This window comes from Ricinus communis, chromosome 1, assembly GCF_019578655.1.
Source record: "Ricinus communis isolate WT05 ecotype wild-type chromosome 1, ASM1957865v1, whole genome shotgun sequence".
Lineage (NCBI taxonomy): Eukaryota > Viridiplantae > Streptophyta > Magnoliopsida > Malpighiales > Euphorbiaceae > Ricinus > Ricinus communis.
The window spans coordinates 35365891-35391518 of NC_063256.1; the positions used below are offsets into that span (position 1 = coordinate 35365891).

General features: G+C 30.4%; 2 protein-coding genes and 1 non-coding gene across 3 annotated transcripts; 2 read left to right on the forward strand and 1 right to left on the reverse strand.

Annotated features, from left to right (window-relative positions):
• TRNAG-UCC lies at positions 1–72 on the forward strand. The gene has a single exon. It is a non-coding gene; the product is annotated as a tRNA-Gly (tRNA).
• A 1694-nt stretch (positions 73–1766) lies between these two features.
• LOC8282204 (PGR5-like protein 1B, chloroplastic) lies at positions 1767–5252 on the forward strand. The gene is made up of 7 exons (XM_002533048.4): positions 1767–2114; positions 2233–2295; positions 2397–2483; positions 3134–3371; positions 4200–4273; positions 4478–4576; positions 4908–5252. Exons 1-7 carry the CDS (start codon positions 1893–1895, stop codon positions 4986–4988), a joined length of 864 nt encoding a protein of 287 aa, XP_002533094.1. The 5' UTR covers positions 1767–1892; the 3' UTR covers positions 4989–5252.
• Positions 5253–6777: 1525 nt separating this feature from the next.
• LOC8282206 (respirasome Complex Assembly Factor 1) lies at positions 6778–11085 on the reverse strand. Its single transcript, XM_015727760.3, has 4 exons — positions 10600–11085; positions 10099–10202; positions 7169–7298; positions 6778–7029 (listed from the first exon to the last, which is right to left on the reverse strand). Exons 1-4 carry the CDS (start codon positions 10720–10722, stop codon positions 6991–6993), a joined length of 396 nt encoding a protein of 131 aa, XP_015583246.1. The 5' UTR covers positions 10723–11085; the 3' UTR covers positions 6778–6990.
• Between the last annotated feature and the right edge of the window lie 14543 nt (positions 11086–25628).

Consider the following 25628-nt stretch of genomic DNA (forward strand, 5'->3'; position numbering starts at 1 on the left):
GCGTTTGTAGTCCAACGGTTAGGATAATTGCCTTCCAAGCAATAGACCCGGGTTCGACTCCCGGCAAACGCATCGCTGTTTTTTTTTTCTTCAAAAGAAGGATGATGAAATAAGCCCCTAAACTATTTTTGGACGCTAACAAAAGTTTGTAAAACCTGGAATCTAACCTCCTCGGTTAATAGATAAAACCTGTAATCTAAGTCCCACATCTAATAGAGAAAATGAATCTCTAATAGAGAACCAAATCTTTAAAAAAAAAAAAGAAAATAAACTAAAGTAATCAATTGAATTCTTTAATCGCTAATCAACTAATACTTTAATTATTCAAAGATCCAAATTATTTTTGGCAATGCAATATAATCATCATTTTATTTTGACTCTTTATATTTGGTCGTGTCATTTTAATTTTAGTTAGAGAAAGGTAAGCTGTGTATGTCTTAAAGTAAAATGAAGATGATGATATTTAAAGCCATATGAATCTTCCTGATTCAAATAGTATTGAAAGCACAACCGCATATCATTAAGGATATACTTGCAACAATCTTAAAAAATAAAATTCTTATTTAGCATTAGTCCACTAATATTGAGTTTTGAAACTCTTGAAATCCAATTTAAAATATTTAAAATCTTTAACTTGACATCAACAAGAAACTCTCTCACCCTAACAAAATTTTACAAATGAGAAATTTCCAATTAAATTAGAGAAAGTCTCCACATAAATAAAGACTTGAAAAGATTTAGATAGATATGAGAAAGAGAGATTCACATGAGCGTACAAAGCCATAACAAAAGGGTTTATCTAAAAAAAAAAAAAAAAACTTTGAATACAAACCGAAAAATTAAAACCAAGAGATGAGCTACTTCTTTTTAACCAAAAAAAGAAAAGCATATTAAAAGCAATTATATGGTGCCTTTAATATGAACCAGACTCGAATTTGGGCACTTAAGAATAAACCACTTGCTCCCTATTTTTTACCTCTTTCTCCTCCTTTCCATGTTGGCGACAATGGTGGAGCCGATGGTACAGTGGGTCGATTAGACATTGTCATAGAAATAAGAAAAGCTAAAGCCAAAGTAACTCAAATTCTCTAGTTTCTAACAGTAATGAAATGCAAATCGAGCTTGGTAATTAGCCCTAAAGCGATCTTGGGCAGGAACACGGCTATGGTAGTTGTCGCCAACTTTATTTTAATTGAAAAGACGAGTTTCCTTTTTTTTTTTCCTCTTTCTTTTGATTTTCCAAACCCTAGATTTTCTAAATGAGTTTATATAATCGTTTCCCAAACCCTTGAGTGAACCGAAGAAGATATCTTTAATAAATATAAGAACTATTTGATTTGAAAATATATGGGTCGAGTTCTTATTTATCATGTTTAAATCTGATTTAGAAGTCATCTATAGTTTTTAACTCTTGTGCTATTGGATTCTGGCTATTGCAAGAGATTGAGTTGACTGGCTAGAAAATTGAACGAGTTAGAAGCTCAAACTCAACTTTTAACTCCTTTTAATCTCTCGAGAGGCTTAGATTATTGGTTTCAGAAATTTCAGTGGCTTATTTGCCCCCCCAAAAATAGTTTAGGGGCAGAAGTGCTACTAGCTATTAACATTAAGGGCAAAAAGTGCATCCCCATGGAAAAAATGGAAGAAAAGCCTACCCAAATACTAGACCAATCACACACGCTAAACAGAAATATCACCAAACGCCCCCAGGCCTAAACATAAGATATTTAGGCGCCAAAGCAACCCAGAACCTCAAAAAGGGTATTCTCGTAAAACAGAAGAAAATCGTAACTATTTAAAACTGAAAAACCCGTGTCTCCAATCATTCCGTTACAATTTCAGCCTCATGTTTATAGTAGTTTCTTCGACTTTCAAGCTACTAAAAGAAACTCATGGCCGGCGCGTGCACTTCCATCTCCCGGCACGTGATAGGTTCCACCACCGTCGAGCTATCCAGACCCAGTAATCGCAACGGAGTTGCTTCTTTTTCCGCCAGGATCTCTCTGAAAAGTAACGGCGCCTCAGCGTCACCGGTGGCAGAGGGACCGTCGTGTATATATGTTGGACCGGTTGAAACTGCTAGTAAAGAAACCCTGGAGGCTCTCTATCGTCAAGTAAGACACTTCTTAATGGTTTACTAAACAATTTGCGAAATTTAGGTCAGTAATAGCTGTTTATCGTTTGAAAGTTTGACTAGAATTAAGCAAATGACATGTGGCGTGTTGTGATTAGGCAAGGGATGCATATTACAGTGGTCAGCCACTGATAGTTGATGACATGTTTGATAGAGTAGAGGTAAATGATTTTAACTTGGATTTCGAATCTTATGATATTTGGTTTGTGTTTATGTTGATTAAAAGTGCGTTAATTAATGATTTTGAATTGAATTGGAGCAGTTAAAATTGCGATGGTATGGTTCAAAATCTGTAGTAAAGTATCCTCGTTGCAGTATTAGGCGACAATCCACTTATGCAGATGCTGAGGTATATCTTTCTTATGAATGTAACAAAGCCATACCATTTGAATTTTCAACTGCATGTCTAATTGATGCAATGCCTCAAGCACATAGTAAATGTTGAAGTAGAATGATATATTTTGTCATTTCAAGGCCTTGTTTGAGATAAATCGTAGTGTAAGAATTCAATTGAATGGAATTCTTGCAAAATCATGTCACTTGTCGCCTGCTTTTATTTCTCTTGAAAAAGTCAAAAGAGTTGAATTCTATCGACTGCTATTTATTGTTTGGAAAGTTAAAAAATGTAAGAATTCAGTTCAATTGAATTCTATTTAGTCGATTTTCATGTTTGGGAAGTTCGTAGTTTTTATTCTTCCAACCTATAGAAAAATAACAAAATAAAAATAAGATAAGCATTTTGATTTAAATTAATCATGCCAAAATTCCATGATTTTGCAAGAACTAAACTGAATTGAATTCTTACATACAATTGCTTCAGAAACTTTCCAAACATGAGAATTGACTAAATTGAATTCCATTCTTACATTTTGAGACTTTCCAAACACCATGGAAGTTCATGCTTCTTTCCGTTGTTGGCAGTAGGTTGTTCTGTTTCTGCAAAAGAAAATCTTGTTTCTTTCCTCCACTTGAAGATTGATTGACATGGATGTAGGGCAGGATGATATATCACAGGTGTTTGCACTAGCTAGTATATGGATCGTCTTTCTCACAATCGGCAGTTCATTATGTGTTGGGCCTATTATCTACAGTTTTGTTCTAGCTTATCAAGATGCAATTAGTTCCAAAATTTCCCAAGGCAGTCAAGCTTCTATGGTACAATTTCTCGCCACTGTGAATGGTATTCTCTTCATGGCAGTGGGTACTCTGATTGGCTATCCAATTGCATCATCTTCTGGTAATAACTTTAAAGTTAATTATATTTAACTAGAAATTCTGTAAAAGCTTGATTATTTTTGTTTCTGGTGATTTTTGCTATAGATTAAAAATGTTTACCTCATGCACAAATGCTTCCCGGCTAGTGTAGGGTAGGGGAAGGTAGGCACATATGTATGCAGCCTTCCCCGTGATTTTTTGCAAAGAGACTGTTTCCACTTGTTTGTTGCAGATTAAATTACAAAATTAAAATAACCATCCCTTTCCCGTAAACCCTTTTCATCTTTCCACCTTGCAGTATCTTTTGTGACCTATACTGCTTGGACTCTATCTAAATATCAGAAAACACATATCTGCCATTTTGGAATCCTTCACTTTGCAAGATTTTTAGTTTTGACTAATGTAATTGTGAAAGTGTCACTTCCTTGTCCAAATTTTCTTACCTAATGTTGCCACCATAGGGTAGCGTAACGAGTTAAGGTAACTATGTTTGTGGTGCATCCTCAGCTTGGACATGTATATAATATCTAACAGATGTACCACATGTTTGGGATTTGATCTGCCTGTCTTCCTAGGGCTAGATCTCAGAAATTACCCTGTCCCAAGAAAATAACAAAGTTTATTACATTTGATGAGCACTGTAGTGTTTCTCTCCAATGCCACAAGGAGAAAATAGGCCACCTGTGGTGGAAAAGGAGAACAAGGCAAACAAAATGGAATAAGAAAATTTCTTTATTTTGGTTGATTTATTGGTGTTACATCTTGGAATTAGTAAACATAAATCATGTTGTCCTTTACTTGGTTGTTCATTGGAGATATGATTTTTCATTTTATGCACCCATTGTCACAGTTAAGGTGCTTCAGGGCCTATGGAGGAATGACTTGGTGGCACTCAAGGGGGCATGCCCAAACTGTGGGGAGGAGGTCAGTACTGATACTGTCTTGTATTCATCTTTCTTCTCTTGGCACTTTGGTGGCTCTGATTAAGAACAAGAAGAAAACCTGGAAGTTTTCACTTGCTTCTTTTCTCTTCACTATCCTATGATATTTAGCATTATACAAGAAGTCGTGTCAGGATTTAACTTATAATACATTTTTCCGTCCTCACTCTTTTTGGAGTATGTACAGGTGTTTGCCTTTGTGAAATCAGATCAATCTAACAACTCCCCACACAGAGCAGATTGCCATGTATGTGAAAGCTTACTAGAATTCCGCACAAAGGTTGAGGTATTGTATTCTTCTTGTGCCTCAGGAAATTGCTTTTGATTAGGAAAAAAGAAAAGAAAAACAGCTTGAAGTTTATTATAATAGAATATCATGCAGTAGCTTTGAGATAGCTTCAAATGGTCTTGTTATTATAAAAGTTTCTATTTGTTGTTGTATGGCTGCTAGGTTTGTGGTCAACTCTACAACCCAGCCGTTTCTCTTGCATTTCAAACTTTATTTTATTGTTATAATATGTCGCGTCCTCAAAGGTGAAAACAGGACGAAAAGAAAGTAAATGGAAAATACTTTTTAGGGTGAAAACTTTGATGTTCACCTTACTCTCATTCTGCAGCGAACCGATTCAAGGCTGGGTAGAAATTGGGTCTATGGCCGCATATACCTTGTATCACGGAGACGGCAGAGATGGAAGTAAGATTTTCAGCTTAGTATATTCAATTGAAAAGCAACTGTGTACGATATCATGATTCTTTCTAGTCTTGGTTCTTTCATGATCAAATTGTGTATGTTGAAGTAATCCTAAAAGAGCATCATCCATTATTGGGCAAGTAATAACTGATAGATACGGGATAATTGTAGATTTCCACTTTCCTTATGGTAGGAGGTCTTAGAACCCATAGTAAAATACAAAATCTTTGTAAAAATCAAAGATTCCAAGATTATTCTTCATTTCTTTGTAGAGACTTGGAGGATTTTTGCTGGTTAGATGGCGGAAAGTTCCGGCATTCATATTTTTCTAAAAATGTGTCTCAGGTTGCATTTACATTTCAGTTAGTCATTTTAAATGGAATAATTTCAATCCGGTGCATAAATTATTAATACTTCTAACATACAGATTGACTTGGAGATCAAATTCATGATGGTAGACGAGTGTAAATTATGCAAGTATCATTTAATTTTCATCGCCTAAATTTGAATGAAACATGACATTTCCTTTGTCTTTTTAAATTATATAATTTGATCCAAAAACTCAAATAAATCTTAATTTAAAATCTTATAATCCAAATGTATTTGAGGAAAAACGAAATGGTATCAGCCTAATTACTATTTTGTGATCTCATTTTCTAAAAAGGTTTTTTTCTAAAATGCAACTCTGGGATTAATCTTTTTACAAAAAAAAATCGTATGGTTCTTTTTATAACATTTTAGTACTTTAAAAGTTAATTGTTAACAATTTACATTTTAGTATTTAAAAAGGCTTTCATCCAATACCAGCCGTGGAAAAATTAAAGAGCAATAAAATAGTTTCATAATTTAATTCTTTGCCATTTTTCAGAGCAATAAAATAATTTCATAATTTAATTCTTTGCCAAAGTAATTGGATTTATTTAAAATTAAAAAGCTATTTAACGGTATAATATTTAGATCAAAAGGTTAAAATTCTGCTTTAATTTTTTAATATGAATGCTTATTATTAATGTTTATTAGTGTTGGTGTCAAAGGACATGAATATATGGTTAGGTTTGCTTAATCAAAAGGTGGGAAAACATCAAGTAGTGGAAAAGCCAATTGGTAGCTAAAACTACGAAATGCAATTAAAAATTCGCATCCGGAGAACTTGTCAAAACGAACCACTGAGGATTTCTGGGAGACGCTCGTCACTAACTGGTCTAGTTGATGAACTAAGAGAGGGTAAAAGAATTAACTGGAAAAATAAGGAAAAAATCAAACAAATAGAGAGAGCAGCCTCAAAGAAAGGTCATCGAGAGAGCAACCATTCATATTCATTCAAATTATGATCCATATTGTGTTTAACTTGTATGAAGACAATTCTTGAACAATAATGTAACAGAGAACCCAGTTGGCAAATCCGAATTCCAAAGAATTAAAAAAAGAAAAAAAAAAAAAAGAAGAAGGAACGAATGCCCATGTTCTTGCATGGAGAGAGAGAACGCAAGAAAGGCCAGGAAACTCTATGTGCTAGGGCAAACTATAGAATGTGACACCAGTTAATAATCTCTATCAGCACAGAACCCAGATAGATCCCTTAACCAAATGCAGTCATGAAACTTTGAAAAAACCTTATGCCATTTCTCCAGGTTCCTAAATCCTTCTATAAAAACAAAATTAATCATTGTCATTGAACCATTTCAGAATTTTGTGTGCAGGCGAATTATACCATGATGATCTACCTAATCACATTTTCTATCATCAAACAGATGCATATATGCGATGCCCATAAAATTGCTGTATCTTGGAGGACATTTATGAAGAGAAGTTGAACTAAAATTTCCATCAATGAAATGTTTAGCATTGTCATGCTCTGCAAAATTAAGATGTTGGAAAATGAAGGCGTAGTTAAGCAAATGAACTTTCTCATTGTTTTCAGGGCATAATTAATGGTTCCTCATACAGCTGATTAAGATCAAATAATGCTTCGCGATAGAGACAGCAGCCAAATTGCTGAACCAAGCCAATCAGAAGTGTGCCAAGCTGTATACTAGAATCCATGAAAGCTGAGGAACACATTCACAAACAAAACACAGCAGGCTTGTTAGGTATAAGATCAAAAAAGACCATTCCTAATTTAATTTACTTGAAGACAGCATCGCTTTGTAGGAGAAAATATAATAATAGCAAAGAAGTCAAAAGTACCAGAAAGAGGGTGATCGAGGCAAAAAGCCCCTCTTGGAGCAGAGCTCCATGACCGCCAAATTCTTCCTCGTCAATCTTTAATATCATGGAATAATAACCATATATTATCCCAGAAGATATCAAGAGAAAACTGTGAAACCAAAATCAGTAGCAGAACTTTAGCAAAGAAATTGCTATAGAAAACTATAGAACGTAAGATTTCCAATTACAAGAACTTTCTATAACTATTAACGCTTGAATGTCTACATGAGTGTATCAGCACAATGTTAGTATCGCTTTTAAAGAAGCAAGTATATTCTAAATCAGACCAAAGTGAGCCATGTGAGTCAATTTTGGGCCAGTTTGGCATTGCTGTGAAGCACCCTAATTCTAAAAATCTGAATTTTTTTATTTTTAATTTTCCTATTTCTGCTTTTCGGATCATGCTTTTGGAGAAAACTTAGTTTACTCTGCTTTCCTTAAAAGTCAGATTCCAAAGAGTACTGGAAAAAGAAAAAGTCGGGTTCCGAAAAAAGCAGCTATCGAAGGAAAAAAAATTTAAGACAGGTGGGGAAAGCAATGCCACACTGGCCCTTCAACAAGATACAAATAAAACTAGCATCAAATTAGCAACACAGCGATAAACACTAATTGTGTGACACTGTCCCTACTTTCTCCTTTTAAAGATGTGTGTTTAAGAAGGCAAGAACTCATACACCATATTGCCGATTCATCCTAATGCCTTGCTATGTTATCCATCGAAAATTCAACTTCAAGAGATCATAAATAAACAAAGAGAGTCTCTCAACTCTCATCCAAATGAGAGGATGAGAGAATTTAAATGCACTGACCATTTGGGACAAAAGGGCCCTTCCATTATTTGCTTAAGACCCATACTGTCCACTAATATGTACTACAATGATGCCCCATTATATTTCATTTTGGAGTCAATTAATAGTATTAAATACACGGTCTACATCATAGAGAATCAAACCGACAATAACTTCTAAGATTAAGTACCACAAACACTTACATGTTGATGCACTTCTAGTGCAACTGTAAAATATCAGACCAAGGGCACCATCAATGAGTTCATTATAGGCCTTTACTTAACATCAAAACTACCCTTTGTACCTATTACCTGTGACCTTGGATTTAGACATCACACCCATCCATGAAAAGAGGTCATGCAACCAGTGTGTTAAAGCATCAGTACACAATATTTGCTTCCCATTGATTGATCCATAAGCTAAACATCCAAGGCATAAACCTGAACATCTAGAGAGAAGACCAAAAAGTGATTCCGAGAAAGCCTTCTCCATTTAAGGCACCCAAAATCCTCTCTCCGACTGCCTATAAAAACTCTTTCTGCAGCTATTCATTTTCTTCTGCAAAAAGAACTACATGAAAATAGGTCTAGAGACCTATTAACAAGTATAACTCCTTCACATCTATCTAGCTCAATCTTCAAGAGGCAATTTACCCTTCAGAGTCGTGCATTAAATTGGAGAGACTCGCATTATCCATGCCTTTTGGGAAGAACTCACAAAGGTAAGCTCATAAATAAAGAAGGGAACCTGAACCTCAGGGTCAAGCAACTAAATATCGACAAAATTTTGAAGGCCAACTTCAAAATGCTCTATTCCTGTATCTTGAAAATACACTTCTACGCCAGCAAGCCTTATGACCACGTGTCTAGTTAGCTATAGGAATTGCAACCACCTATTTGGTTAGACATGATTTCAGGAGAGGCACATTAATTATCAAAGGATGAAGCTATTATGCCTGTCAGACTTTCATCTAGTCTCTCCATGCTCTTTCTACTCCTTCAATTAATTCCTACCACAACTTAAATAAGTAGACACCTTCAGCCAAAAAACCCAGACATTTCATAGAAGCACACAAAGTGAAATTTGATATAGCAGCAGACCAACCCACAAAAAAATCATTAGAATAGAATCTGAAACATTTTTGCAATATGTCAAGTATTGACCCTCAAAGTCATTACAAAGAATCCAAACAGGAAAAGCAAATTCTCCCAGTTTATTTTACTTAAACCTCATCATTGCATATTTGCATTCTAATAACTATAGGTATACATATAAAACTTAATTTCTCAGATGTCCAGCCCCTGAGGACTCAGAGCAACAGCCAGACTGTAAACTACTACTTAAAAATCTCAAGTCTATTTATCCTAGTAGGACCCAGAGCGAATGCCAAACTGTAAGCCACTACTTAACTATGTCAAATTTCTTGATCCTTATCGGTCAATAATAAAGACTCCAGATAGAAAAAATTTTAGCCGTGCATTTTTTCAGCTAAAGTGTTCTAGAGGTGCATCTTCCACAATCAATCCACAAGAATCATAACACAAGCTCCAATCACAAAATTAACATGAAAGCTTAACTCAACTCCAACTTACATCATTGAACTATAGCTAGAACTTCTGTTGTGTTATATCACAATAAATGGTGTCCAAGACAGCTGGCTCTAGGGAGTTTCAGATGAATGCAGCATTCCCCTTGCACATCAGGGGAGCTGTTTCCTGTTAACTCTTATACACATAACTCTTGAGTCAAAATGGAGCAAGTCTACATCAACAATGCATAAAGAACATAAAAGAAAAATCAAAATGTTCATTGACATTTAAAGCCACATCTAAAACTGGTCTTAATAATTTCTCGCATTATTTTTCAGAGGTTAGCTGAAAGTTCCCTGTTTTATATATATCAAACTAACAACTTACTGTACTATCAAACTCCGCTGCTGGTTCTTCTACCAATGACATCAAGAACACACATAAAGTAGAATAAGTATTGAACACATCAATGCATGCCAACACAGATTCACTAGTTAGAAAAATATGGACAAGAATGTTGAACGAGAAATAGTAACTAAAAATAGCATCTACATAATTAGTGAATTAAGAGGGTGTATAAACTCCAACTTACAGGCCGATCCAAATGCCACCAACCAAAGGTATGGCACCCCAAAGCAATCCACAAACAAGGGCCACTACTTGCCTAATCCAATGCAAGACATCACCCAATTGATCCTGAGCCAATAAATAAACACACATCAATAATCAAAAACTTCAAATAGAATTGATAAATAACCTAATTCTCGCCATCTACTTTTGCATTCAGACATTTATATCTACTCTGCAAACCACTCAATTGGGTGGTGCTGAAATAATACAAAGTCGTATTTGGATTAATGGGTTTAACTCCAAAACCAATATTAAGTAAAACGATATCTCCATAAAAACTTAAATTCGATGGAATAATAGCACTTGCATCAAGTCAACAGTGAAACTGTAGTGTTACGCTACTAGAAGGCTAGAAATACTATAAATATCCAATAAAATTGATAATTCAAAGAAACATAAAAGGTTAACTTTTTGAAAAAAAAAAAAAAAGAGAGAGAGTAATGAAAAATGAAAAGAAAGTTACTTTATCCCAAGAAGCCTCAGGATCCAACAATTTAGCAAATTTGAAAGGAGACAAGTGACCGTATTGGTGTTGCTGCTGCAGATGCTGCTGATTATTCAATTTAGTTGATTTCCCTTCCTTCATTGCTATAGTCAAAAACCCAATAAAAACTACGGATTTCTTTTAAAAAAAATTTAACATCAACAACAATAACCCAGGTAAGGATTTCCTTCAAGAAATGAGATTTTCAATCTGGGTGTCCTCGGTTTGATCGAATTATTGTGTGTCAATAGCGGCAGTGATGATGGGTCAAAAGAACTGCAAAAGCTAGGGCTGAAAGAAAAGAGGGAGACGGATTTGATTTGATAAAAAGAAAATAACAATATTATTGAATTGGGTTTTGTTTGCTCTGTAAGTAGATCTACAGTATCATAAAGATTGTTTTTTTTTTTTTCTTTTTGAGTGGAAATTTTATGCAGTGGGCATATTTCCACTTCAGTAAGCAGACGGCACTAACTACCTACACGTGCTCTTCATACTCATCCAAACGTGCCCTTTGATGCTCATCCAACTTAATTGGGATCTAATTTGGTATTTTAAGAAATTTTAATCACAAATTGAAAAATAAAACTGATCAATTTATTGAAATCGAACTGAAAAAATCAATTTGGTTTAATTATAAATTTTTATATTGAAAATTCATCAGTTTAGTTAATAGATTAAGTTTTAATTAATTGGTCAGTTTTTATCTAATTATTCTCTTCTCAATTTCCAACTTTTTTTACTTAATTAATCTAAAATAGAAAATATGTAATACCGAAATTGATTAGTTTATTTTTGTGGTCGGATTTAATTATCAATATGAAATGCATTATATTTTTATAAGGGAATATAACCATAATATTTTCTTTAATTACTTTAATTTAAAAGTTCACTAAAAAAATCCTTTTTCATTAAAGTCGGTAAAAGTCTTTATCCTTAGTTTTATAGCACTTAAATTGTTTGTGTTTATCTAGATAAATATTTAACCATCAGCACTTAATTTAGTGGTTAAGATTCAATATCTTTTAATATTTTATAAAATATTTTTATTAATGATATTGGTTATAATATTTCTAAATTATTCCTAAAAAAACAGTATTTCTAAATAAAATAATTAAATTTTTATATTTGAACACTCAATTTTTAAATGTATGTTGTGATTACTCACAGGAGTATTTAAAAAAAAAATCTATATTTCGAGATAAATATTGATAGATCAAGAGTTATATTAGATTTTTTTTTTCTCAAAGAATGTATTAAATGAAATTTTACAATATCATAAATAAATTTTATATTATAAAAATAATTAATACTAAAAGAAATTTAAATTTTACAGTTATTAATAACTTTAGCATATAATTTTTAATTTTTTTATTTTATTAGATATTTTAATATTGATTTCAATTTTAGTATTTAGTAAAACTATCTATCAAATTAATTGACTTATTATAAATCTCGATAACAATAAAAAAAATTTGAATTAATATTTAAATTTTTGACTCATTTTATTTTTAAAATATTAAAATTAATTTTATTTTTTGGATAGAATTAGTATCATTATCTTATTAGGAAACTATTTTTTTTTATAAATTTAGGAAACTATTTATTAGTTAACATAATATTAAAATATAATAAATATTTTTTTTTAGGATTACATTGAGTGTTTAATTAGGAATATAACTTATTAATCAATAAATCAATAAAAAAAACTATAAAATTATACATAAACTTAAATTTTATACGGTAACAATAGTACACATGTCAAATAAAAATCCTATGTTTCAAAAATTAAGTACATGTGTCCAAAAAATTTTAAATTTCAGAAACTAATATATATATATTCTCTCCATCTTATACTAATTCATTTTTTTTAAATAAATATATTTTATTTATCTATCATTTTTATATATTCATATAATATTAATTTTTTTATTTTATTCTTGTGTTAATCTTATTTCTAATTAGTTTTATAAAATTCTATAAGTCCATAAAAAGATATAATAAATTTTAAATATATAATTTAATCTCATTTAATTACTTTTCTCTATAATTATCTATTAAATATCTTTTAATTCAAGTAAAATGCTATTAAAGATTATTATAATTGTCAGAACTATAGAAGTCGTGGCTATTTCTGACTTCTTTTACATAGAGTATAAAAAAATTATTAATATTAATAGATGGTGGATAAAAAAAAATTAAATTTTAATTTCTTGTTGAGCTAAACTAGTAAATATTCAATGTGTTTTCATTTTGTCAACAAGTACTAAGAAAAGAGAAGAAAGAAGGCTAAATAAATGTCCAACTTTGCTGATAATTGGTGATCAATGGCAAAATGATCAACTGCTAATTGCAACTGTAATACTTGTTATATATTTAATATTTAGCTGAAACAGTAAGAATGTTTATTTTTAAAAAATAAGAATTCTAAATTTTTATTTTTATTTTTGTTATGAATTAATTAATAATTATTACTTTTTATTATATAATCCATAATTGATTAAGCCTCTAATAAATTAAAATATATATATATAATCTTTATATGAAAAGACTTGTTACATGAAAAATTATTTTTAATAAAATACTCAAACTTTGTCCAGTGTGGCATGGCTGTGGCAGTTTAACATATTTGGGGGGAAATTTTTAATAATTATGAAAAAACAATTTATATGTAAGAAACGTTTCTGACAGAGTTACATATAAGAGATTATTAAAAAGTAAAGATGAAATTTAAATTAATAAAATCCATATTTTATTTTTCAAAAAAAGGTCAATTTAATTGAATTCTATCATATTATAGATTACTTTTCAAAAAATTTATATAAATAAACTATTTATTTTTATGACAACCATATAAATTATTATGTCTAAATTCATATTTTATTCTATTATATTATAACAACCATATAAATTATAAATTATTTATAATATAATTTATATGGTTGCTATAATAATAAAACAAGTCAAGAATTCTTACTTCCATTATAACAACCATATAATTTATATTTTATTATAGGCTTAATTGTAAAAGAATACTCAACCTTTAGCATTTTTTTTAATTTAATCACGTGTTTTTAATTGTAACAATGTCATGCGTGACCTTATCAATTTTTCAAATCGATACATAAATAAGATTTCCAATGAAATTTATTCTACGTGGCTACCGGAGCTCCAGTACATTAAATACGTAGAGACAGTGCATTTTAAAGCCAAATCAGAAACTTAAATAAGATTTCCAATGAAGTTTACAAATTTTTTTAATTTAAAAAATCTTGATAAAATTGTAAAGAAAATTAAAATTCGTAATTTTATTTGCAATTGAGCAAAGGTAGGATTCTTGACGTGACGTCTATATGGAGTAATTCAGCCAATTCCAGCGCCACTTCAGTAAAATTATGTCGAATTTTCAACTGATGCTTTGAATTGCAAAAAGTTATAAAGTACGTGTTGAAATTGTCAAAATTAAAAAGTCATATTAGATTCGTAAAAAACACTAAAGTTGATGATTATTTTTGTAATTAGCCCTTTTTTTTTTTTGTGAATAAAAGCCTATGGTTTTTTGTTTCTATTTTGCTTGAAGTATCTTCTCACGGTAATGACAGTACCATTCTTACTCTCTTTTTTTCTCTCATGGAGATGACAATACCGTCGTAATTATTTATGTAAATGGCAAACTTAGATTTACAAAGATGCTTTAGTTTCTTGCTTTTTATGCATCTTCTCATCCCTTCATACATATAATCCACAATTACTGTTGCAAGATCCATTGTGTTTCCCTATCCATTCAACTTGATTGTAAATATCACTGAAAAGAGAATGAATCTTCTGAGCAGCACATGAAATGTGGTAAATTCTAGGATACGTGCTCTTAAGCACTTCAACAGACCGCAGATATTCAGCATCGTTGGTGACAAACTGCACAACATGATCAAGCCCACTTGATTCAGTTGCAGAAGAACCAACCTCTTTGATATCCAAATCGATTTGCTAAAACTTGGAAATTTCATATGAATTCTTAAAGACAGACCCCTCGGAAAAATACAGAATGACACTAATGGACTTACGTGATGTCTCGAGCATTACTGAGCAATCAGTTCTTGCCCATGATTCTGTCAGGTTCTTCACATATTTGTCAACTTCAGCTGATAGCGTCTTCACGAGCATCACAGAAGTTGGTGGCTTATAATCAGGACCAAACTCAGCTACATGCTTCATGAGCTTACAAAATGGCTCTTCATATGTGAATTTGAAGTGCCATATGCCATCTGTATACAGAAAGTTAATTTCATTAGTTTTTATGCCATCATCTGTCTAGTGAACATTATTTATTTATTTATTTAGATTGTACCTTCCACTTGTTTCTTGCATTTGTTTTCTTTACTGAGAATCTTCTGTTCAGTTTGAATCCTTTCAAGCTTTGTTTTGCAAGTACACTGAAAGACATCCGCTAAATATCTTTGTAAACATAATCTGTTTCTGGTTCTATGATCTAAAGAAAACACATGCATGGATGCAAGTTTATCATATTAAGATTATATTTCACATTTATTGATGAAACATTTGCTTTTTTTCTTTTATGTTGAATGAAAATGTTGCCTGGAAGGCCTTGAATAACTGTTTCTGGATACTATTAATAAGTATGTGAAAGTGGAACTAAAATAGCATTATTGTTTCACATTTTAGTGCAATTTAATTCAAGCAAAATTTAGATATTTTAAAATTATTTGTATTTAAAACAATATTGTTAAATTATTATATAATTTAATTTTAGATATTAATATAAAATTAGAATTTCTAGTTAAAAAATGTTATTCCATTCTTCTTTTTATCATACATTAGAGCTAAATAAATATTAAAAGTAAAAAAAAAAACTAAATTAAATAGTCATTTCTTATTCTGTCTAAATAGTTTAGATACCACTTACCTTTACAGAAGAAATGCTGAAGTTGATAAGTTCATTATCAATAAAAAATATCATAATAATTTTGAAGGTTAAAAATGTAGTTCTGTATCAACCATTAAAATTACATTAATACAAGTAAGATTTTCATTTTTAGTATTGTTTAATTTTAACTTTCAACTTTAAATTATTTGTTTTATTCAAAAATTTATAATTAAACTATATAATAATTTATTAATATTAAACAAAAAGCAAGTATTTTTAGTATGTTCAAATTTTTCTAGGATTAAAATATATTAAAAAATAAAAAATACAAACAAGTAAAAGAATATTAAATTTTAATTTTAATTAGACACTAATATTAACTTATCTTAAAAATAAAATTTACTCTAATTTGATAATAAACTTAATCTTAAACGAACTTAATATTTGATAATAAATAAATAATCAAATTATAATTTTAAATCATTAATTTAGTCATTCGACTGATACAGAAGGAGGTAGTAATTAGTTTTATTAAAATTCAAGAAAATTTTACTGTAACAGAAAAGTACAAAAATTGACTTGTTATTAGAACTTCAGAAATAGATAGTATTGAATCAAATTATTAATTTACTTATCTTTTTTTTCTAAAATAACTTCTTCAAATTTTAAAAAATAAAATAAAATAAAAATTGAATAATTTTCCCACCTCAACTAAAGAGTTCTTTAGAAGGGTTTAATTTTTTTTCTTAATAAAGTTCATTCTTGTTAAAAAAAAAAAAGAATTATGTTCTGCATTCTATTTTATTTACATAAAAAGATAAATTTCAAGCTGATCTTTATTCTTCAAAGAAAATGTACACAAAAGGATAAGATTAATATTAGGATATTATATTGCAATTCTGCACACGTTTATTTTTCTCTTTCAAAATTTATTTTTATAATGGATTAAATTAATTTAATGATTTGACTATGATTGCAATTATTGACCAAGGCTATAGAGTAACATTATAAAAAATTTAAGTCATCAAGACAAGTTCTATCTTATTTTCTGATGACTCTCTCTCGTTGATGTTGCTGCTATTGCTCTTTATTTGACTAATTTGTAATATATAATTTATAAAGGATTCCAATCCCCAATTCTTAAAAATTAATGCAAAATGAAACTTAGAAGTGTACTAAGATTGTAATAATAATAATAATAATAATAATAATTTCACCACAAAACTCATGTATTGAGTCATTTCATAATTAGCATAGTCAAATTATAGAATTTTACAAACTTATAAAAGGATTTGTCTTTCTTATTGGTTGGAATATAGTGCACTAAAAAAAACTTGCAGTTTAGCGACGGATTTCTTAAAGGGGTGAAACCGTCGGTAACTTGAAACGGTAAAATTTTATTGGTATATTGATCTTTGCTAATAATTTAGCGATCAATTTTTTGGATCCGTCAATAACTTAACTATGAATTTTTTGGGTTCGCCAATTGCTTAATGATAGCTTTAGCGACAAACTTTTTTTGCTAAATAATGGGGAGAATTTGAACTTTTAGCGATAGACTTACTCATATTAGCAACAGATAGGCAAGGGATCACGTCGTCATTGAAGTAAAACCGATTAGCAAACGAACGCTAATCCCTAGATAAAAAGTAAGGGACAACCCGTTACTATGTCCCTGCCATTAGCAAGGGATTAGCATTTGTTACTAATTGTCATGATAATAGCAATGGATGTTCCCTTGTTAACGGCCAAAGAAATTAGCAACGGATAGATAGTTCGTCGCTAAGTCATGATAAATTAGCAAGGGTTAGTCCCTCTCTTGTCCTTATAGTTAGCGACGGATTCTGATCTCTCTCGCTAATGTGTTCTTTTTCAATAAATGTATTTATTTTTCATCGTTGACCAGCCAATAAGTTACTGTATTATTTTTTTAATTTATATATTTATTATTACTATTATAAATAAGCATATTATGGAGAAATAAAATGAAGAATATGAGAAAGGAATTTTATATAAATAAATAAAAATATTTGTATACTAAATACAATATCATAAAGTATATATAATGTATAAAACTATCAAAACATAGAAAAACAATTAGGTCGTAGGTCATTGATCAGGATCAGAGGCAGATGGAGAATGGTGTGGAGGTGCAAGCTGGCCGGAACATGCCATCTCTGCAATGAGGCGTCGCATGTCTCTCATTTGCTCTTGCATTTGCTACTTCATCATAATCCTTTGTGCCTCCATGGTTGCCCATTGCTCCTCCAATGCCTCCATGGTCACGCATTGCTCCTCCATATATTGTTGCAACTCCTACTACAACTCTTGGTGAATAGCGTCTTACATATGTTGCACATCTAAATTTGGAGATGCAGTAGTGGAGAAGGAGGAACTATTGTAGAAGTCTGGAGCTCTAGCACCCATGTCGTACACTCGGCACTTCTACAAACACTTAACTAAAAGACATGAGCTAAATGAAGGCACTGAAAATGTAAAGATATGGCAATATATAAAATTTCTTTACTTTTTCCATTTATATAGCTTGGTCTACCTAATATCATAAATATAAGTAGAACTCTACCAAATGAAAAACTAAATTTTCTATTCTAAATATATGAAGCTAAAACATAATTTAAATAATAAATAAAAATATATATAATCATCAAAATTGAAATTTAAAGATGTTCAAAATTTATATAGTATTTTAAAAAAATTATTCTAATGATTTTTTTATTAGATATTATAAAAATGGGATGTATGAGATTGTATCTTTTCTATTTGTTGAATATTCTCATATAAGAATGAAAGTGTTGGTCCTCTGATTTCTTGTTTCAAGAGCATCGATAGTATCCTTCTTGGATTTTTCCACATCTCATGAAAAACTCTTATAATTACAGTACATAACACCACTCCTGCCACAACTCCAACAATACCCTCCATCTCTTTTATTTGAGTGCTCTCGCTTAGGGTTGTAATCGAACCGAGCCGAGCCGAATATCAACAATTTTAGGCTTGGTTTGTTTAATTCTGGCAGAGGCTCGAGCTCGATTCGAGCTTTTATAATGGAGCTCAAGCTCGGCTAGCTCGAAAATAATTAGGTTCACCAAAAGTTCAAGCTCGGTTCGCAACTAGCTCGATTCGATAAATAGCTCGAGTTCAGTTTGAGTTTGATTCATTAAGTGGTTGCATTATGAGAAAAACTCGAGTCCGAGCTTATTAAGCACAATTTGTGCTCGAGCTCGAACTCGTTAAGCATTTTTTAATAATTAAGTTAATCAATTGCAACACCTAAAAATATAGCAAAAAAATGATGAAAGTATCAAATTTAGCAAAAAAGATTAAAACTTGCAATAAAAATAATCAAAATCGGCTTTTGAAAATATAGCAAAACATGTAAAAAAATATTACTAAAACAATATGAATAATAAAAATAAGGACTATCGGTGCATAATAATTGCAAGAAGACCAACTAAACATATCACAAGTCTGTGTTCACTTAAAAAGCATATAAACTAGTCCACTATTTCATATTCTAATGGCAACCATCTTTTAATGAATAATATTTAGAAAATTTAAAATAAATTTTTAAAATATAAAATAGTCGAAGTGTGATATAATAAAATAGCTAAAAGTTTTTCGAAATAATAATATTAATTTATATAAATTACAGTCTTGATTTATTTTAGCTTAGTTTTCAATTTGATTACCATTTATAAATACAAACATAAATTCAGTCCAATGTTTTAATTAAACTAAAATTTTCTCAAAGAAACCGTATGAACTCACACCGACACACCACTCTATTAACTCCAAGATTCGAGTTAGACAAATATGAGATATCTAAGAAGTAAAGAGCATGAGATTAGAAAGAAAATATTTTGTGTTAAGGTTAAGATATATAAGGTTTTGCAATAATGGCAATAGCACTGATTATATTCATTTAACATAATTTTTTCTTTATGCGCTGGTGTCTCGTTAGTCATGACCTATTATATACTAAATAAGAATTTAATAATAAATATTTTTTTATTTAATTAGTATAATAGCTCCATATTCTGGTTAAAAACTTTATTTCTTAAAAAGATTTAATCCTTTACCTCTCAATAAAAAATTCGAGGAAGAATATACATTCTCCAATTCTTTTAATTTCTAATTGAGAAAATTGGATTATGAAATTATGAAACATAATTTTTATTAATTGAATCAATCCATTCAATTGAATGAGTATGAGTAAATGATCTATAGAAAAAGACAGAAAAGTATATTTCTAATCGTAACTAAATCTTTAATTTTTTTTTTGTTTATATAGTCGAGATTGAAGCAAAATAAGTATTAAACGATGACTTTGGTTTACCATAGACATTGACATCTTGTTTTAGCTCAGTGGAAACAAACTACCTTTCCTAAGGATTCTTTCATATTGAAATAGAGAACGAAGTAACTAGAAAGACTAAAAGAACCCCCACTCGTCTATAGGGATCATCTAGAAAGCGTCTTGCTTTCAATGCATTAAGACAGAAAAGTTGACATAGATATTATGTGTCAAATTTCTGTTCGCTCACTTCTTATAGCTGAAAAAATTTTCATATTCCATAAAAGAGCCTAATGAAAATATCTGCAGGGATACAACAATATATTGGATCTAAATATGTTGGTCCTTTTGGAGTTCTTCAAGTTCTAGTGGATGGCACAAAATACTTTTTAAAGAGAATCTTTTTTTCTCTAGGAGGGATACTCGTTTATTCAGTACCAGACCATCCATAGCAGTCATCAATTCTATTAAGTTATTCAGTAATTCCTTTTGGCTATCACCTTATCTTAACCAATCTAAATATTAGTGTTTCATTATGGAGAATTGAGGATTTTTCTGATAGGGGATCAGAGTCGAGAAAAAGTAACAATATCGACTCGAACACTGCAATGGTTTGTTGTAATACAAACATTTTGTTTGATTGAAAAAAATGTTATAAATTATAAAAATATAATTAAATTTTATAATACATAATAATTTATAAGTAAAATAAAATTTGTATTAATAAGTCAATTTTATTTTATCTAATTTGAAAAAAATGTTATAAATTATAAAAATATAATTAAATTTTATAATACATAATAATTTATAAGTAAAATAAAATTTGTATTAATAAGTCAATTTTATTTTATCTAATTTGAAAAACACTTATTTTATTAAGTTGTTATAGAATATATTTATTTATTATTTATTAATTTTTTTGTAATTTTTACTAATAGTAATTGCTACGTTTAAATGTTATAGTTATATTATTATTATTATTATTATTATTATTATTATTTTGAATTTGAACTCTAGCCTATAAACGAGCTTGCTTGTCAAGCTTATAAACAAGCATGTTCACGGACTTTACAAACGAGCCAGATTGCAAACATGCTCGTGTAAATTACAAACGAACCAAGCTCGAGCTCGAGGTCATAAGCCTGTTCGCGAGCCAATAAATGAGCAAATTCGCAAGCTAACAAACCAAACTTTTTCAAGCTCGAATTCAGCTCAATAAAATTATAAAGCTCAAAATTGAGCTCGAGCTCGGCTTATTTAAATTAACGAATGACCTCGAACGAGCTTTTTATCGATCCAAGCTCTGAATAGCTCGTGAGACATTTGGTTCATTTATAGCCCTACTCTCACTTAACTCTTTTACAAGTTTAGACTAATATAAATACATATAGAGAAAATAAAGAAATATTGCATTCTTTACTACTTTGAGTAATTAGGGCTATATGTCCTAACAACAATCTGAACTTTCCTATTTATGAAATTACAAATCACTCATGACATCAACACAATTATGTTATGACTACAAATCTCACTTATGATTTGAATCTTATTAGCAAAAAATTAGTAAATAAAACTTTTGAAAATAAAGTAGAGAAAATGGCAGAGAAATAAAGGAAAAACAACATATTTTTTATTTTTCAAAAAAAATATAAAAATAAACTAATATGCAAATAAAACAACAGAAAAATAAATTACTCACTACTCTTAGCTTATGCATCTAATCAGCTTGTCCTTATTTTTTGCAGCTTCATAAACCATCTATAAACTTTTTATTTTTCTTTCTCTTGTCCACAAACAAAAGCATTAAATTGAGAAACAAAAGGAAACAATTAATGCAACTTTTGTATACTACAAACCACAATTAGAAAAAAAAAGGAAAGAAATTACCTACAATTGGAAATGGATAAGACAAAAAGGGCGTACGGAAAGAAGGTGAGTGAGAAAGGCTAGAGAAAGAAAGTAAGAGAGAGAGAGAGAGAGAGCCAGAGAGATAAGGTGATAGAAAGAGAGGCTGCATAGTAAGGGAGAGGGAGAGAAAGAGAGAGAGAGATGTGAGTTAGGGTTTGGCAAAGAAGAAAAAGAAGAAGAGGAAACAGAGAATGAAGTGTCATTTTATGTCTATCGCTAAGTGAAGTATAAACAGCAGCTCCTAGTGTCGTCTAATTAAAACTGTAGCGACAAACATAGCCCATCGTTATCTAGTAGATACAAACGACTAACCAAAATGGATAGTGACAGACGGAGCTCCGTCGCTAACGTTATCTAAAATCATTGCACCTAACCGCGTTGAGGTCAAACAGTCTAGCCACTAATTATTTTCATCGTTAAAAGCCAACGGATTCAGTTTTTGTTACTAACCAGAGACGGACCTATCTATCGCTAAAGGATCTAGCCTTTGGTGTCAAGTTGCCACCAAATTTACCGACGGACTAATAATCTGTTGCTACATTTTTTTATAAGAACCCATGTAGCACAAGGAATCCTACTTCAACAAAGAATCATAATTCCACTAAAGATCATAATCCAGCAAGGAGTCATGATGATGAGAACCCATGTATCACAAGGAATCCTACTTTAACAAAGAATCCTAATTCCACTAAAAATCCTAATCCATCAAGGAGTCCTGATGACATCTATTTAGGAGTTATTTGTTTTCTTGTTTATTTAGGAATCTTGACCGTATCTTATTCCATTTCTTTAAGGAGTTATTTGTTTCCTTGTTGATTTAGGAATCTTGGCCGCATATCTTAGTCATTCTAGGATTAGGATTATTTTGTTTTAAACTCTATAAATAGAGCTATGTAATTCGGTAAGTATATATATATATATATATATATATATATATATATATATATATATATATATATATATATATATATATATATATATATATATATATTTAATTGAATAGAAAACCTTGTTTTTGCTTAAAGAGTTTCTTTAAGTGTTCTTGAGATTAAAACTTATTGTTTAGGTTTTGATTTCACTTCTACCTTAATTTAATTCTATTAACTTGTTAGTTTCTAGGATTAATTAAGTTCATCCCATTATAGCTATTGATCTTATTTCTTTATAAATAAGGGTGATAGTTCTGCAAATATCTTTTGGCAAACCTTATAAGTATCGATCTTGGCGTGTATCCTTCTCTTCCTTAGAAGGTTTACATCATTTGGTATGAGAGCTAGCTTACAAGGTTTGGTTACATATCCTATTTGTTATCTTCGTTGTTCTTCTACTCATACTTTTTTGTTTTCAGATTTCTCTTCATCTTATTCTCTTCGTCAATTTGTTTGGTTAAAGTATTCGAGATGTTCTAGATAAATTGGCCTGTGATATCTTTATTTTGTTATTTCGTTTCCTTTAGTTTGCTTGATCAAAGTCTTCGAGACGTTTCAATCAAATTAAAGCTCTATGTATTTTGTTCTTGTTTTGTTATAAAAAAAAAAAATCAATCCATTAGTTTCTTATTCTTTGTGATTCGTTTTCTTGTCTAGAGTATTTTCTTTTATTCAATTCGTCTTCTTTGCTATTCTTAGAGTCTAATTCATTCGTTCCTTTTGTTTCTTAAGTGTTAAATACATTCTTTATTCTACATAAATCAAATATGTCCTTTTCGTTTAATTTGTTTATCAAAATTAGTTCGTCATTAATTCATCTTATTCTTATGTGTTTTATTATGTTTAGAGTTAATCTTGGTCATTAAGTCTAGTTTCGTTTACCTAGTTTGTGCTCTTGTATGTTCTAAATCTGATTCGTTGGTTATTGAGTAGTTACAACTTTGGTTGTTAGGTATTTGATTATTTTAGCCTCTATAAGTGTCAAAGAGTAGAGATTGAGTGGTACAAGGCAAATGGTGAGCTCATTAGAGGGTAAAAGCCTAATTGAGTGAAACACGAGAGTAAATGTCTTTATTTTGAGTGTTAAACACGTGTGATTGTGTGTAAGATATATTTTGTCAGGAGGAGTTTGCTAGAAGACGTCGAGATCTTCTTTATCAATCTTATGATAGATTGTGGGGACGAAAGATTGATGATTATTATGAAAAGTGTTTGCAAAAATTTTATAATCCTAAACTTAAGCCAAAGAAGATAGAAAGACAATCACGTCAAGATCTCATTGATGAACTTTCAAATGATATAAAATCTCTTAGGAGTAGCCTTGAAAATAGTTTTGAAGATTTAAAGGGATTGGAGCACCTTGAAGATAAAGCTGAGTCTAAGCCATCTTTGGAAACTAATATTGATGATATAGAAAAGGTAAATTGCTCTATTGAAGTCAACGAAGATACAAAAGGCATAATGAATGAAGATGGTGAAAAAGATAAACTTTTGAGCGAAATCTAAAATGAAGAGATCATTATTGAAGATGAAGGAAAAATTGAAATAGTGAAATATGAAAATATTTTACTTGATGCCATTGAGCCAATTGAACATGTTGATTTTATTGGCATTGAAAGTATTATTTATTCTAAAGTTCCTCTAACAACTTTTGTGAAAGATCTGCAGGTTGATAATGAGTTAGTATTGTTCTTTGAGATTATGTGTTGGCTTCTTTCACAAGATTTGAGCAAGATTCGAGGATGAATCTTTTCAAAGAAAGGGGGGATGATGAGAACTCATGTAGCACAAGGAATCCTACTTCAACAAAGAATCCTAATTCCACTAAAGATCCTAATCCAGCAAGGAGTCATGATGATGAGAACCCATGTATCACGAGGAATCATACTTCAACAAAAAATCCTAATTCCACTAAAAATCCTAATCCAGCAAGGAGCCTTGATGACATCTATTTAGGAGTTATTTGTTTCCTTGTTTATTTAGGAATCTTGACCATATCTTATTCCCTTTCTTTGAGGAGTTATTTATTTCCCTGTTGATTTAGGAATCTTGGCCGCATATCCTAGTCATTCTAGGATTAGGATTATTTTGTTTTAAACTCTATAAATAGAGCTATTTAATTCGGCAAAAGTATATATATATATATATCTTTGATTGAATAGAAAATCTTGTTTTTGCTTAAAGAGTTTCTTTAAGTGTTCTTGAGATTAAAACTTATTGTTTAGGTTTTGATTTCACTTCTACCTTAATTTAATTCTATTAACTTGTTAGTTTCTAGGATTAATTAAGTTCATCACATTATAGTTATTGATCTTATTTCTTTATAAATAAAGATGATAGTTTCGCAAATATCTTTTGACAAATCTTATAAGTATCGATCTTGGCGTGTATCCTTCTCTTCCTTAGAAGGTTTACGTCAATTTTCCTTGCGAGTTCATTGTCATTCCCTAGGTAGTCATGGCGCCATTTTTTGGCACAAAAAATGCCTACGAGGTAGCGACGTAAAGTATCCGTTGCTAACTTTCTGTCATTAAATGGTCGGTATTTTGTAAAAAAAAATTTTGTTTCGTCATCAATCTATTATTTTTCTATAACAAATTAGTAAGCGATTGAATCTGTCACTAATGAGTTGTTTTTTTTTGTATTGATGCTTTTTTTTGTTAGGCAATTTATTAGTGTGATGTAGTATTTTTAGTAAATTATCTTTTGTTGTTTTAAGATTAAAAGAAATTTTTATAAATTTATTATATGTCATATCAAATAGATAATTGTTGCAACAAATACAAGTGGGTTGTATAGTATTTCTCGAAAAAGAAACTAAGTCTTTGGTTTCCCCACTCTTCAATCTTCATTTTCATATTCTTTCTGTGATAGGATATTAATGAACAAATTTGCAAGTTAGTTTGGTCAAATAGAGTTTCTTTTCATAGGTAAGTAATCCAATAAAGCTAGAATTTTTATCAATAAAAAT

Excerpts from the sequence above, each read along its gene's own strand:
- LOC8282206 (XM_015727760.3), bottom strand. The coding sequence starts at position 10,722 with ATGAAGGAAGGGAAATCAACTAAATTGAATAATCAGCAGCATCTGCAG. Across the intron at positions 10,203-10,599 it reads CTGAGGCTTCTTGGGATAAA|GATCAATTGGGTGATGTCTT; the intron begins GTAACTTTCTTT and ends TTATTGGCTCAG. Across the intron at positions 7,299-10,098 it reads GGTGGCATTTGGATCGGCCT|TTTTCTCTTGATATCTTCTG; the intron begins GTAAGTTGGAGT and ends TTGGTTTCACAG.
- LOC8282204 (XM_002533048.4), top strand. The coding sequence starts at position 1,893 with ATGGCCGGCGCGTGCACTTCCATCTCCCGGCACGTGATAGGTTCCACC. Across the intron at positions 3,372-4,199 it reads TCCAATTGCATCATCTTCTG|TTAAGGTGCTTCAGGGCCTA; the intron begins GTAATAACTTTA and ends CCATTGTCACAG. Across the intron at positions 4,274-4,477 it reads GCCCAAACTGTGGGGAGGAG|GTGTTTGCCTTTGTGAAATC; the intron begins GTCAGTACTGAT and ends GAGTATGTACAG.